This window comes from Periplaneta americana, chromosome 5 (assembly GCF_040183065.1).
Source record: "Periplaneta americana isolate PAMFEO1 chromosome 5, P.americana_PAMFEO1_priV1, whole genome shotgun sequence".
Lineage (NCBI taxonomy): Eukaryota > Metazoa > Arthropoda > Insecta > Blattodea > Blattidae > Periplaneta > Periplaneta americana.
In genome coordinates this window covers 174521783-174538481 of record NC_091121.1, presented here as the reverse complement: position 1 = coordinate 174538481, position 16699 = coordinate 174521783, and the positions used below count along the sequence as shown (strand labels likewise).

Below are 16699 nucleotides of genomic sequence, written 5' to 3'. Positions count from 1 at the left end.
TAAAGCCATATTGATTAGGATTCATCAAGGAGTGTGAATAAATTTTATGTAGTATTCTATCAATTAAAAGCTTTTCGAGTACTTTCCCCGCTACATTAATTAGGCTTATAGGTCTATACTTAGAAACTTCTCTGCTTTGATCTTTTCCTGGTTTGGTTATAGGTATTATGACAGATTTTTTCCAGATCTTTGGAAAGTATCCCCTCACTAAGCATTCGTTATAAATGTTTGTTATAAAGGAAGGAAAAAGCTCGAAGACCCTCAAAAGAATCTCGCTGCTAATCCCGTCCTCGCCAGGGGCTTTCTTCGGGTTGAAGTTTTGATGACAGTAAATATCTCCTCTCCAGTAAAGATTCTGTCGTCATTCTCTTCAGAAGGTTCTACAGTTTGTTTCCTTATTTCTCTTTGATAATCGCTGTCACTCTTTTCGCTATCATAGAGAACAAAATAGTCCAACATATATCCCAGTGTGCTTTCCATGTGTTCAGTATATGTGCCATTAGATTTTTGTATTGTTGAGAGTATGCATTGACTTCGTATTTTTCCAGCTGATATTTTATATGCCTTGTTCCACGGATTTGAACTTGTTGTAGAGCAGAATTGTTTCCAAGACTTTGTTTTCTCTTGTTGTATATGTGATTTATATAGTCGTTTCTCTTCTATATACTGTGTTTTCCTTTGAAGTCTTAAATTTTCGTTATTTTGCGTTCTCTGATAGCGTCTTCTCATAGCATTTACTTTCTTGCGGTGTACTGTTAGAAGTATTATTATTATTTCCTGCAAAATTATGAAGACAGACAAATCTTTTTTTGAGAAAAGAGAAGGAAAACCTTTGCGTTGCTATGGACATTTGAAATGGTTCACAGAGAACAGAATACCATGGATGATGATGATGATGATGATGATGATGATGATGCAGATTGGCTTGGATTGAAGAGAACCAATGTGTAATGGAATATTGCTAATAAAATTATTATTAATATTATTATTATCATTATTATTATTATTATTATTTTCTGCAAAATTATGAAGACAGGCAGTAATCTTTTAGAGAAAAGGGAAGGAAAACCTTTTCGTTGGTACGGACATTTGAAGCGGTTGACAGAGAACAGAATACCATGGATTATGATGATTATGATGATGATGATGATGATGATGCAGATTGGTTTGGGTTGAAGAGAACCATTGTATAATGGAATATTCCTAATGAAATTATTATTATTATTATTATTATTATTATTATTATTATTATTACTTCTACTATCTAACTTAATTCCATTAATATTAATATAATGGTGACATGAACTTGGATCATTGTCTTGCAGTGTATTTATCTTCTGGTAACTACAACGTAATAGCACCCGAGTATGGACAACTCGTGCCAGACGGCTGTTACGTGCACGCTACCAGAAACTTGCCGGTTATTGCTAATTGTACAGCGCAATTAATCGACTTCTTAGTAAATGAGCTGAATGTTCCTTTACAAGACATTCACGTTATCGGATTCAGTCTGGGCGCTCATGTTGCTGGACAAACAGCCGATTTCATCACAGTCGGAAAACTCAAAAGAATCACAGGTGAGATAAACAGTGTAGTATTACAACTTATTTATGAATGTAAAACAAAATGTACTTGGAAAAATTATACGTTTTGATCTTACTAATTCTTATTGTTATACGGCTTGCTATACATTATATATTGCTATATGTATTCCCAAAAAAAACTAGTTCGATTAATTAAAATGTGTCTTAGTGAAACTTACAGCAGAGTCCGTATAGGCCAGTTTCTATCTGATGCTTTTCCAATTCACTGCGAGTTAAAGCAGGGAGATGCACTATCACCTTTACTTTTTAACTTCGCTCTAGAATATGCCATTAGGAAAGTTCAGGATAATAGACAGGGTTTGGAATTGAACGAGTTACATCAGCTTCTTGTCTATGCGGATGACGTGAATATGCTAGGAGAAAATCCACAAACGATTAGGGAAAACGCGGAAATTCTAGTTGAAGCAAGTAAAGCGATAGGGTTGGAAGTAAATCCCGAAAAGACTAAGTATATGATTATGTCTCGTGACCAGAATATTGTACGAAATGGAAATATAAAAATTGGAGATTTATCTTTCGAAGAGGTGGAAAAATTGAAATATCTTGGAGCAGGAGTAACAAATATAAATGACACTCGGGAGGAAATTAAACTCAGAGTAAATATGGGAAATGCGTGTTACTATTCGGTTGAGAAGCTTTTGTCATCTAGTCTTCTGTCAAAAAATCTGAAAGTTAGAATTTATAAAACAGTTATATTACCGGTTGTTCTGTATGGTTGTGAAACTTGGACCCTCACTTTCAGAGAGGAACAGAGATTAAGGGTGTTTGAGTATAAGGTTCTTAGGAAAATATTTGGGGCTAAGAGGGATAAGTTACAGGAGAATGGAGAAAGTTACACAACGCAGAGCTGCACGCATTGTATTATTCACCTGACATAATTAGGAACATAAAATCCAGACGTTTGAGATGGGCAGGACATGTAGCACGTATGGACGAATCCAGAAATGCATATAGAGTGTTAGTTGGGAGGCCGGAGGGAAAAAGACCTTTGGGGAGGCCGAGACGTAGATGGGAAGATAATATTAAAATGGATTTGAGGGAGGTGGGATATGATGGTGTAGACTGGAGTAATCTTGCTCAGGATAGGGACCAATGGCGGGCTTATGTGAGGGCGGCAATGAACCTCCGGATTCCTTAAAAGCCAGTAAGTAAGTATATATTGCTATATGGCTGCCAAACTTGGACATTCACCGAGAGACAACGCTCAAGCACACAAACATGCCAGAGGAAGATGCAAAGGAAAATACTGGGCACCACGCTACGAGACAGAATGACAAACGAAACACTACAAAGACTGACGAACACTACTGAACGAGCCACGGCAACGAAGTGGTTCTGAGGGGGGGACATGTGGCGAGACTACATCAGACAAGATAGACCCATGCAGTTACGATGTGGAACTCCTACGTCGGAAAGAGAGGACAGGGAAGACCAAGGCTCAGATGGTCTGACATGTTTACCAAAGAGGCGGGGAAACAATGGTCGAGGACAGTAAAGAACAGAGTTTTGTGGAAAGAACTAGGGAAGGTCATTGTAAATATATAATGCAATCAGGGTTAAGATATTGTAAATAGTAAAGTCAGTATTAGTGAAAGTGTAAGATAAGTTTTGTAAATAGTAAAGTCAGTGTTGAGAAAGTTCAGGTAAATAGTGTAAATAGCAATCAGTGTTTGTCAAAGTGCCAGTGTCAGTATAATATGTAGTGCAAGAAAAAAAATGAACAAAGAACAAAGTGCTGAGACTAATTAAAGTCTAATAAGATTATTAACCATGTCACAAAAGTAGTATACACGACAAGCTCTCCTGGATTGGTTCATCAAGCGAGTACACTTGAGCCATCCCTGTCGAGGGGGTTCTAACCCCATCACAGGAGGCCTGTGCCCAACATGGGACATCATGGCTAACATTCATTCATTCATTCATTCATTCATTCATTCATTCAATTCTTATTGTATCTTGAACAACAATTTGGATAGTAAGTACAAGAGTTTGTATTCTTTTTATTTAGGTCTTGATCCGGCTGGTCCCTTGTTCCACAAATCTAGAAAGCAAATCCACACATTGAGCAAAGATGATGCAGAGTTCGTTGACGTTGTGCACACAAACGGTGGTGCTTTGGGACAGCTGGACGTCATCGGACACGTGGACTTCTACATGAACGGAGGATCTGTGCAGCCAGGTTGTCAATTCACAGGTAAAGTTTATAGTGTAGAGTAGGATAAATCGCACCGCTTCCTAAATGGTACCACTGCTAGTTTAAAACAAGTTACTGTAGTAGTGTAGCATCTAGTGGTATTGTTACTATCTACCATATGAACTTCCGCCATGTCACTTGAGTTCTGCCACTTCTTTATGCTAGCAACGTGGTGATAGAGTATTTAATATAATCGCTCAGGTGGATGTATATTTAGCTAAACTTTTGTACCTAAATAACGGATTTGTATGCGAAGGAATCCATAATCTTAAGATGTTATTGGTTAAAAGAAATATTAAAGAACATTTAACTTAGTACGATTTTCGAACATGTGGTGATTATAGGCTATAATGAAGGAAATAACTTATGACGTAGTTTCTTAATTCGCACAACTTTGTAGGTGCCTAATTCGCTTTTGCGATATGAGCAACTGTAGCAATTCTAGCCGTACAAAAGAAGGCCCAAAAATTTTAACTGAACGAGGAATGCATCAGGTGGGTGCAATATCAAGTGGTGAAAGGGGTGTTAATCCAACAAGTGTGTGTTGTACAAGCGCACCAGATATTTTGTGCCACCTATGAAAATTTTTAAATGTCAAGTGATGATATAGAACAATGATTTCTGTTTCAGATTTTTCGTGTAGCCACAACAGAGCACCTATGTACTTCGCTGAGAGCATAACAACACAAACAGGCTTCTGGGGATACCAATGCTCTGACATAAAATATGCTGTTGCTTTCCCATCCATGTGTGATTCTGATTACAACGCTATCATGGGAGAATACGCTAATTCCAGGTAAGTAACCGACAAGCCAGTGCGGTTCCTCGGGGGAGGGAAGGGAGGAACGTCCTCCTCACATTTTTCTTCTTCTGAAAGCAAATACCAAATAAAATATGTGCCTTAAAATTCGAGGAAGATTCGATAATTTTTAAGTTCACAGCTATAAGTAAACCTTGGTTGATCGAGTTTTAAACGACGCGCGCTCATGTGCTGTAGAAAACTGTGAGAAGGATGCGAGATTGTTTGTGTGGAGGAAAGCCAATCCTTTCCTCCTTTACTGCAGTTAACACACATAGACAACAGCGCACTAGCGGCCAGAGAAAGAAGCAGAGTTTTAAAGCAAGTAAATGAACGGAGAGGGAGGAGATCCTCCTCTGAATCAGCGCATGGGCGGGAAATAGAAACCGACTGGTCGTGCAGCATACAGTGACATACAGTCACTGTAGTGCAGCAAGCTCGCTACCGCTGCCATCTAACGATGTTGCATTCAAACAGACTAACACATCTTGGAGAAGGCACAATAAAAACAGTTTTAACGCAAAGTTATAAGACCCCGTATAAACTTTTTTTTTAAATTATAGATCAAAATATATTATTCATTGCACTTTATATGTATAGGGTACTATTCATGATTTGAAACTTCCGAGGATATTTGAAAGTTAAAGTTGAGTTTGTATAAAACAAAGATGAAGTAGTTCTACGTTAGTATCGTAGATCATTTTGGCCACTGAAATTCGCTTAAATTCACCTGTCTACTAGACAGGACAACATCCAAGTTGTCAGTTTTGTACAAATATAGTTGAAATTGAAAGTAGGCCTACTCCAAACTACATTATTTTTAACATAAAAAAATTAATCGGCCAAGGGCAGCTTTGAAAAATAATGGTAGTATGACTTTACAACAACTGATATTCTTCAAAAGCATGTGATGCTGAACATGTAAAATGTACATGTGGCAATACACATCACGTGGGTGTGTGCATGTTCTCTCTTTCCTAACAGATTATTTTCCATTCCCACTTCCGTAAAACGGTTCTGGTTACGTCTTAGTAGCTGATCTCTTCCAACACGTGTGATGCTGTAGTGTACGCGAAAATGCTGCGAGGTTGTGAATTTCCTTGTAACGGTTAATTTATGCAATTATTCAACAATGAATGGAAGTGAGAACATATTATATTTTGGACAATTTAGGAAACTCAGTTTACAAGCACAGATTATTGCTATACAAAAGGGAACCCAACCCGAACACTATCTGGTCTTACATGTATGCATGTAGGCTAATTTATAGCATGTTTCATTCAAGAAGGTGTCATTTTGTACTGTTAACTTCTTTCCTCCTCTTAAGAAATATGCAGGAGCCGCCACTGCGACAAGCTATACCCCTTTTCATGAGACTTAAGGTTCATTCACAATGGAAATTAAATATAACGTAAGCGTTAACTTAAAAATGTAAACGTTACGGTAAAATCAAGAACATTCATGATGGAAACATAAACATAACCGCAAAGATACTTCGTAACCATGGAAACATAACAACGACGTCATTTCCTCATATTCTGTCGTATACTTCAGCGCTCCACGATTGTGTACTGTTTGCAAATTACGTAAGCATAAGCATGAAAGTTTGGAGTTTGCAAACTTTCATGTTAACGTCTAACTGCAATGTCTATGTCAATGTTTATGTGAATCACTGTGAATGATCCCATTTGATAACCTGGCCGCAAACGTCTGTGTTTATGTTACGGTTATGTTTAATTTTCATTGTGAATGGAGCTTTATTCTTAACTCACACGGACCACAGTACAACCACACCACAAAACGGTGGTACACTTGTGGGCGGTCAGGAATTAGCATGGAAACACGGACCACTAACAGAAGTCAATGTCGACGTCTGTCGCAATCAGTGTACGGTATCACTAGGGAGCGGAATTTTTATGTGCTAAAAATTTTAAATATATTTATTTTTTTATGTGCTAAAAAGTACGAAAATATATGCTAAAAATAAAAATAAAATATTTTTGTTTTAATATGACAAAAATACCTTAGATTGAAAAAAAAAGTTACTAGGTACTCACCAACCACACTTGAGTGCTAGTAGTTGGCCGAGAATTGCAGTGAACAACAAAAGATCATCTCCAAATTCTCAATCACAAATGCATGCCCATTATCTCTGAACAACGACTTATACTGTGAAAACGATCTTTCCACATCATAGGACGTCAGACGTGCATATTTAAAGAGAAGAATGTCACAAACACATACACCGTCAATTTCATGTACAGACACTTCCTCCAATACCTAAGCAACTTTATACATTTTTTTATATCCACTGTTTTTCCCAAACACACTCTGGAATTTGTCCCTTAGTAATTTTGCTTCTGAACCTGGTAGCGAGTCTAGTTTAATTTCCACGCCACGCACCTCCCTGTTTCAGACAACAGGTTTTTGGATGTTTCGAGTTTTTTTATGGTGTCACAGAAAAAGTTTAAATTTGCTAATAGGAAAGCCAAATCGTTTTTTAAATAACCATCTTTCAGTGTAACTTGATATCGATTGACGAAGCCCAATAACAGGGAATCACAACAAGATGTATTGTCTTACTTGATAGACATGACCGAGAGGCGAGAGATTTGTTTAAATTAAATAATGTTCATACCCGAGCTCTTATCTGTTGTGTTTTACAAACAAAGCGTGGAATGAAATCATCTTCAGCAACAATAAACATTCCTAATTATGTGTTGCAAGATCTCTCCTCCTTGTCCATGTTAATTTATTCTCTAATAATAACACTGATATGCTGCCTAGCAGTTCTCAGAACTTGAGGCGATACTATTACGAAAATGGATCACGGATATACCACACAGCGCTTAGAAACACGAAGCAACCAAGAATTCTTAAGAAGATAACGTACTTCTGAGTGATATAATTGATTTAGTTTTGAAATATTTAAAAGTTCTTGCAAAAAATTATTTAAGTGAAAAACTCCAAGATTTATGTGTTTATGATAGATTTCCTGAAAATATGTATTTACATTATTTTTTTTTGTGTGAAAATATGTGTTTTTATGTGAAATAAAATTCGGGTTTTAAACTTGAAACTTCATGTTCGGAATTTTTAACTTTGTTAATTGTATTTTATCACACGCAAAAAGAATATTTAATTACATAGGAATCCGCTCCTTAGGTATCACCTACAGAATTGTCGCACTCGTTGGTTGAGCGCAATTCACACAGTGCGACACGCCGTCCACTCGCTAACCACTTGCCGCCGACACAGCCTGAGTCATATGCATACCAATCGTATGAAGAATCAACAACAATATTTTGAAGTGACAGACACAGCTATGGTGGGACTTCAAAATCGAATTTTCAATCATCGTGGTATAAAGAAACAATTTATTCCAGAAAATATCTTGACAAAAAGGGAAAATTCTGATGCCTTAGCACCTTCTCCTGGAATAAACACATCGTAATTAAGAGTGGAAACACAGACGTTTCAACAAAAGAACAAGATTCCCTGTTTAAATGATGCTAGAGAAACTTTGAAGTCAATGGCTCCAATTCAAAACGTATTTTTCATATTTTTTTCCGACAATGAGTCAATTAGTTTCCCTCTGAATTACTTTTGGGGACAGAGACAAGCCAACCTAACCTAATCGTTTGTACAAGGCATGCTTATCGCCTACCAGAGACCTGCAAGAGAGCGATGCTTAACGATATCTGAGATCGGTTTTACCGAATGCACTTCGTGTCTAATCGCTCGAGCTCGGGTTTGGCCTGCGCTAGCTCGAGCTCGCCCGGGGGATCGCTCCCCTGTCAGAACGAGCGCTCGCTTCAACCACTGTACGGGAAGCAGTATGCTACAGTACTACGTAGTACAGTATTGGTAAAAATCGAATGAATTCATTCGAATTATTTGATTATCAAAACCATTCGAAATAATAGAAATATTCACAATATCACTTGATTATTCATTGATTTTGCTTACCACCACAACAAGCCGTATGAAGTTACACAAAATATGTACTCGCATAACAGAATATGGTCCATTTTAGGATAATGATAAGAGCTTCGAGTTCAGAATCATATGACGCAAAAATAGAATGATAAGCTTAGAATGTTCTGTGTGGTTGTAGCATACTGACTCTTCTAACAGCCCCAGTATCTGACCCTGATCTTCGTTAAATTAAACACCTGACCTACATGGCGATAAGAAAAAAGAGCGGTGCTCTCTGGCTATAGACCTACGTATAGAATGAGTAATCAACATACTGCAATTTTATTGAACAATTCATTCATGCATTCGAATGATTTAATCCTACTATGGAATAATCATAGAAATCATTCGATTGTTTTCAACAGTTATATATTTTAGTGGAAATTTAATTAATTACACATTTTTCTTTGTTTAGATTGAAAGAGCCTTAAAAATGATTTTCTGTATAAATATATTTCATTCCTACTCAGTTTAACATTTAACTTCAAAAACAAACTGACACACAAATTTAATCGTAATAATATTGTAAATGCAAATGAAATGTTTGGTTATATTACTAAAAAATGTATATAAAACCGAGAAATTACATTTAATACGTGATAACTAAAAATGTCTATCGAAGTATGAAATGCAAATAATAAATTAGTAGCGATATATTTTGTTTCATCTCGAACGTAATATGAACTTTACTCATATTAACTTGGGTATATTTTTATTTTCTATTTTAGTAGGTTATTTTACGACGCTTTATCAACAGCTTAGGTTATTTAGCGTCTGAATGAAATGAAGATGATAATGCCGGTGAAATGAGTCTGGGGTCCAGCACCGAAAGTTACCCAGCATTTGTTCGTATTGGGTTGAGGGAAAACCCTGGAAAAAACGTTAACCAGGTAACTTTCCCCCACCGGGATTCGAACCCGGGCCACCTGGTTTCGCGCTGACCTTTACTCCACAGGTGTGGACAATCCTATGTACTTTAAGGTATTCTTATCCCTTACTTCTCCGAATTTAATCCAAGCAGAGCTAGTAACTGCTTTCCCTTTTTTTCCACTACTCTGACACTGCTGATTTAACTTTATTTTCGGCATATACTTTCGACATCGTGTCTTGTAACCTTTTACCATCAACAGAGACGGTGTCCGAGCCTCTGCTTGACATCGACGTCGATACTATTGAATCATCTTCAACATTCGTTTTGATGAAACGTACTGATTAGACAAGCCTACAATTCACCTACTGCGTACTGCTACCGGAAGAACACTCATGAACACCGAGCGCTCGTCGTCAGACCCAAAGAGTTTGTAATACTTACTAGAGACACATACCCGTGAGTGGCAGGCAAGAAAAATGTCACAAATTGAACCGGCTAGCACCCGCCATTAAAGGGAGTGTTTGCGGCGCGAAATTCTAAAACAGTACCACAATACATTGATGTAGCCTGGTGATTGACACTGTTTTAAACATCTTTTACAAAGGATGAGTCGTGATGAAATAAACGTGAATGGCAGAGGAGCGCTATATTTATCAAAGTATTATAATGGCGATATTCTAAAAAAAAATTAAATCACCATATACACTCGGGATAAGTATGCGAAATATTGAATAATGGCAATGTCAACATTAATTTTCAGTATTACTAGTACAGTATTGTTTTAAAGACATAATAATGGATATTTACTGTAATAAATATCTATATGATCTATATTTCAGTCCTTTCAAGCAAGGAAGAGGAAGATATATGGTGCTTAGAAAATATTTAGTGGTGAAACATGAGATCATAAAAATTCTGGAAACTGATTTAAAATATGAGAATAAATTTTATCACAAAACAATCTATTCATTGTGTAATTGATGACCACCAAGTTAGAGGTCAGTACAGACTTTTTAATACAATTAGTAGCGGTAATAGTAGGCCTAGTAGTAGTGGTAATAATAGACCTAGTAGTAGTGGTAATAATAGGCCTAGTAGTAGTGGTAATTGTAGGCCTAGTATTAGTGGTAGTAGTAGGCCTAGTAGTAGTGGTAATAATAGGCCTAGTAGTAGTGGTAATAATAGGCCAAGTAGTAGTGGTAATAATAGGCCTAGTAGTAGTGGTAATAATAGGCCTAGTAGTAGTGGTAATAGTAGGCCTAGTTTTGTTGGTATTAGTAGGCCTAGTAGTAGTGAGACCTAGTCAGTGCTAGTGGCAATAATAGACCTAGTAGTAGTGGTAATAGTAGGCCTAGTAGTGGTCATAATAGACCTAGTAGCAGTGGTAATAATAGGCCTAGCTAGGCCATCAGCTATATTTTCACTAATTTCTTTGCATTTAATATAACCAAAAATTAGAAGTACATACTGTACAAAACGGAAATTACATGATTAATTCATTTATTGTGAAACAAAACAGTTTTAGACAGATATAGTCTGCGGATTTTCTTACTCACTCTGCTATTATAATTCACTGTAATGTGATGGCACCTAACCCTTACATACATTGTTGAAATCAGTCTTATAAACCTGATTAATGTGTTTCTGGAAAAACGTTTATCCAAGAAATATTTCGACATTCTGTAAACACATTCAAAGGAGGAACTGCATTTGGAACATTCTTCCAAATATTAAGATATGCATGCTTTCCTGGGCATCCTACAATAGTAGCTATGTTCAAACAATTATTTGCGGCGCAGTATTTCACCATTTTCTTATTATTTCCCTTCAAGTGTACTTATATTTATTCGTACTCCTCAATAAGCATGAACTGCTTGCACTCCCGGCGAAGCATGAACTCCCTTTAATGGCGGCCGAACAGCGGTTCAATTTTGTACGCAAACTAGCGCCGTTGGTGTCTCTAGTTATATATTACAAACTCTTTGGTCAGACCCGATCGCTCGTTGTGTTGCTTTACTTCGTGATTTATCGGAAATATTCGTATATGATCGCTATTCATTCCGTCAGTGCCTTCCTGGACTGATAACGATATCCCGGGGATCGCTCTCTTGCAGGTCTCTGTCGCCTACACAAAACATCTGACCTTATCACTGAACTAGAGACTAAGCCAAGCCAATGTAACACAGATTGATTTTACAAGGGATAGGTGCATGTGATGACTCCCTGCAAACAGTCCAACATTTGTTATTTGAGTGTCACAAATTTGAACTGCAACGTCTTGAACTAGTTTGTCGATTAGGCAGGTGCGACACCAAGTACTCCCGACCATTACAAGTGTTCCGAAATAAATGCTGTTATCAAGATTTTATGAGATATGTGAATTTTGTTCACAAAAGTTGTAATCTGAACACATGATAAAATTTGTATATATCCACTGAATTATTATTTTTTCAATAGTTTTTTTTCTTATATATTTTGCTATAAATATTTAAATTAACAGTTGATGGAAATAAATTAGGATAATAATCTAAAATTCATTCCGATAAATGTGTTGTATAAAATTTAGAAACTGCAACAACATTGTTTAACGGAAAACTGTGTAACGTCTTCAGAGATATCAACCTACAGTAATTTATACTACATTCTAGTGAATATTAGGATTAGTTATTTGCTTAGGTTATAATATAGTATACATTTAATGAAACTTGTTAATTGAAATATAAGATTGTATTTTAGTATTTAATTTCATCTCATTGCATTTCATTCATTCTTGTGTATAAATTATAAAACTTTGTAGAGATTTGCTGAATTTATAGATTTGTAAAACTGTATTAATTCCATAATTGAAACGTAAGATTAATTCAATAGGAGAATTCATTAATCAATATCATATTATTATTATTATTATTATTATTATTATTATTATGTATTTATAACCCTAACATACCTATCTCAGGTAAAATAGGGTTCTCTGTAAAATTGGAGTATAATAAATGTCACCTACACAAAATCTCTAACCTTATTACCGAACTAAGGACTAAGACAAGCCAATGTAACATAATCGTTTGTACAAGACATAACATTGCCTACACAAAACCTCTAACCTAGGCCGGGCCTAAGAATTTCGGCCCGTGTAGACCTCTAATCCGCATGTGTTGCATGACTTGCAATGCTTTACGATAACTTAATACTGTTTTATTTATTTTCCAGTGCACGGGCTATATACAGAGTGGACACAAATGCCGAGTCCCCTTTTGCAATTGGAAAGCAGAGGTTAAAAAAGTCCACTGGGCGTCGTTAAAATCTTGCTACTCTGTAGCAGTACCCTACACAAAATAAACAGTTATTACTGGCTTTTCTTTATTATTAATGCAGATATGAGACATGAATTGGCTTTTACATTATATTGACTTTTCATAAAGTGGTTTTCACATATTTCGCAGTTGAGAAAATATTTTGAACAAATACAAGACTCTCTAAAGCAGGGATGCTCACTAGAGATGAACAACGATCGAGAAAGCAAGACTAACAGCGCCCGCAAAGCCGAAAACCCGCACGACAATGTTGTATACGTTGCGTCGTTGACGTAAAGACTGCTTGTGAGTGTTTCGAGACGTCGAGATTGATCACTCCCGACGTCCCGAACATCAAGCAGCCTTGAATCGCCACAGTTGTTTACACCAAACTGAACTTTTATCTACTTTGGCAACTGTTATATATGCATAAACAATCAAGTAGCCTATTTGAAACATCATCTCTACCTTTCAGTGTATAATAATCCGTTCCCCAGTCTTTATTTAATTACTAGGCCCTTATTAAAAGGCTAGGAATTTTCTTTTCATATGTTTGAGATCAAGTGTGCAATCTCAAGTAAAAATATATTAACGTTATGTTTTATTTTCTTAGAAATGCAAATTTATTTGAGAATTTTTTTTCTATTTATATAACCATAGGTAATATCATGTAATAGAACCGGAACATTTTGATAATTAAGATACTATTCTGTTTTGTCTTTTTGTCTCATTTAAACATTTATAATGTTATTTATTTCAATGATGTATGTTATTCAAAGTTACCAAATCTTTCCACGCCAACCAAATGCTATTTCGAGAATGATGAGCGAGACTCGAAGCGCATGAGAATGACGAGACGAGACGAGACGAGACAAATACAACGAACACAACGGGCGAAAGCGGCAGTTAGTTTTGTTCATCGGTCTAAAGTAATTCTTGAACGAGTCAGAAACAGAAATAATGTGATTCGGAAGCATGTTTACTCGTAAACAGTTTCTTCCTGGATAACACAAATAGAAAGGGACGGGTACATAATACAGTTATTTACATTTCGACGGTTACATGTGATGTGTCAGTAATATGTGATGTCTTTAACTTGTGTTCTATTCTGAGTCTGTAATTTACAAGTGAATAATTACAAGTAAGTTGTTAACTGTGAGAGTTAAAGTTTGTTTAACATGCTCATATAAATTAATTCAAGGTTCACGTCATTTGAAAGTTAGGGCATTTTACATGCCATTTCATTACTGTATTATTTAATTTTTCGTAATATGAGCACAAAATCAGTTTAAGAGTATTGTCTAATCAATGAACTGAATAAATTAACATGTGATGTTTGTGAACATACATGAATAATACATTCTTCCTTTATCCTGAACCATGTAACCTAGCATAATTACTATAGTCGCGACGCTATTATTCCCGGCGTGACTCCTCCTCTTTGCTTACGTCTTAGGAAGTCAAGGCTATATAAAGTCTAGGTAGGTAGTATCGTTCGCCATTTTTGTTCTTTCGTTGCCGAGCTACCAGACGAGGGATCTATTTGCCACACCGTTAAATATTATCATGTCATAGCTCCTATGATAATAAATCAAACGCACTGTAATTCAGCAAATAATTCAGCGGCAAATACCGTATCTGTGTGCTTTCTGCGAACGCCAACGAAAGAGCCAAAATGGCGGGCGATTATATATTAAGTATTTATCCAGCCTTAGGAAATGCTTAACATCTTCATCAGCGAATCACAAGACGCACACGTTTAAATGTAGCCGACCTGCAATGTGATTGGCTGCCGGAAATTAGAGCGACGGAACTTCATGTAACGCTATTTAGTGATGGAATGAAAACAAGATTAACGTTGATTTGAGTTCAACTGTGAATCGTGCAGTGTTGCCAATTGAGCGGTTTTCCCGCTAGATCTAGCGTTTTCCGATGTTTGTTTAGCGAGTAAAATTTATGAAATTTGAATTGCTAATATAGGGATTTAGCGGGTATTTTTAGCCAAACTAAACGTAATATAAAAACAAGATATAAGGAACATGTCAATGATTTCAAAAATAATAGAGAAAAATCAAAATATGCAACACACTTAATTAATACTGGACATGAATTAGGTCATTACCAGAATACATTAAGTATCCTAAAAACATACAATGATAATAAATTCATAAATGCAGCAGAAGAATTCTTCATTGCCTACTACCATAATAAAGATCAAAATATAATTAACGAAAATTTATTAAACTTTAAAAATCCACTGTATGCAATTTAAAATAGACCTATTCACATTGATCTTGATACGCCATTCAAATAGTTCCTTTCATATTCTTGCGCCGCTACATACCTCAATACACACGATTATCTAGGCCTCAGTTCTCTTAAAACCACCAACACAAGCACATACAAATGTAAGTATTCGAATGCCGTCAAATCCATTAAATAATTACATCCTTCCCTCATATCAAAATTGAAAAGCAAATTAATAGTTAATATTCTTTTATTTATAGAACATCTTCATGTTATATACTTCAATAAACGTGATGACACGTAATAGGATGTCAAATTAGAGTAGTCACCAATCGTCAAACAACATCCATTTCAAAAGCCAACGATCTCTCTAAGTAAGTAATCTTATATTAATTATTACCGTTGCCTTAAATCACTTACATATATTTCGTATTATAGCTCATCTAATCATTACTAATTCTACGAATTACAATATTGATTTTCTCTACTTAAATTTCAGTGTATGATTAAAATTCATACCTAACTTATGATTTATCTATTACGAAATACTCGTACATTCCACTACATTCATAATCAATGAGCAGTTATTCAAATATCTCAACAAATCTAATTACACCTAACAGCAATTCTTTAACATAAACAACATTAGTTCATTAATAAATGTTTTTTAGTAAGTAATCTTATAATAATAATTATCTGCGTCTCTATATAATAACTCGTTTATATTTTTGCATTTATTATTATTTCTCCATTTCAATTTTCAGATGAAACAATTACAAAATACACCAACATCAGCTACGCAAACTATCTTGTAACTCACGACAATTCTCAGCTATGATTACTCTAAAATATTTTATTATCATTATTATGAATTTTAAATTTTAACATCATTGACAAATTTTAACCATTGTACATTTAATTGTAACATGAGCTATATGTATAAAATATTCGTCTAGTCTAATTTTAAAATCCAAAGATTATCTCTATATTCATCCTGCATTATGTCATATTTACATATAGCTCATGAATCTTATGTATTACATATATTGTTTTCTATTCTTTGCCATTTGCATAATTTACTGTTATAGGTCCAGATTATACGTTTTTTGTTATATCTGAAGATGCCCTAAACGGCGAAAACGTTCATATTGTTACTACATAGCAAATAAACATTTGCAAGTTGATATGTCTTGAGATTGAAATTTATTATATACTTATTTATACATAGTAGTTTTTTAATAAATTGCCCAAATCACGTCTTTAAATGTCCTTTGGAGGTGCGGATATGTGAGCGTATTCCGAATCTCACCGGTGAGCAATCTGATGGCATCACGGTGTTCCGAATTCCACCGATGACGTCACTGATGCTCCACCGATGTCGCACCGGTGCCATCAGCTTGCAGAGGTGGTGGCAGTCTCCAGCCGCCATCAGTGAATCTGATTGGTTCTTGTATAGAGCGGGAATTAACAGACGAATGACATCGTGCACTGTTGTGTCATGGCGGTGTGTTCTGCTGTATTGTTTGTCATGAGCACAACGTAAAAACAATATGTTAATGGCTTATGAGCGAACATGTCAACGGACCAGTTATTACTACCGGTTCAAGAAATAAGTTGTTTATGATCTCTTTTCTTTGAACGAGATGGCAGCACGGAAATTTAGCAAAATTTTGCTAGCGTAGCACAGACAACAACTTATACAATCATCATGAC

The 16699-nt window shown here is 35.8% G+C and overlaps 1 protein-coding gene across 3 annotated transcripts in view; it reads left to right on the top strand.

Moving 5' to 3' along the window:
- LOC138700298 (pancreatic lipase-related protein 3-like) overlaps positions 1–14077 on the top strand; it is a 58381-nt gene extending 44304 nt beyond the window's left edge. For all 3 annotated transcript variants that reach the window (XM_069826817.1, XM_069826818.1, XM_069826819.1), the window contains 4 exons: positions 1326–1577; positions 3613–3798; positions 4429–4594; positions 12657–14077. In XM_069826817.1, coding sequence (XP_069682918.1) covers positions 1326–1577; positions 3613–3798; positions 4429–4594; positions 12657–12747 — 695 coding nt within the window. In that variant the 3' untranslated portion in view covers positions 12748–14077. The remainder of the gene's footprint in view (positions 1–1325; positions 1578–3612; positions 3799–4428; positions 4595–12656) is intronic.
- Positions 14078–16699: the final 2622 nt, after the last annotated feature.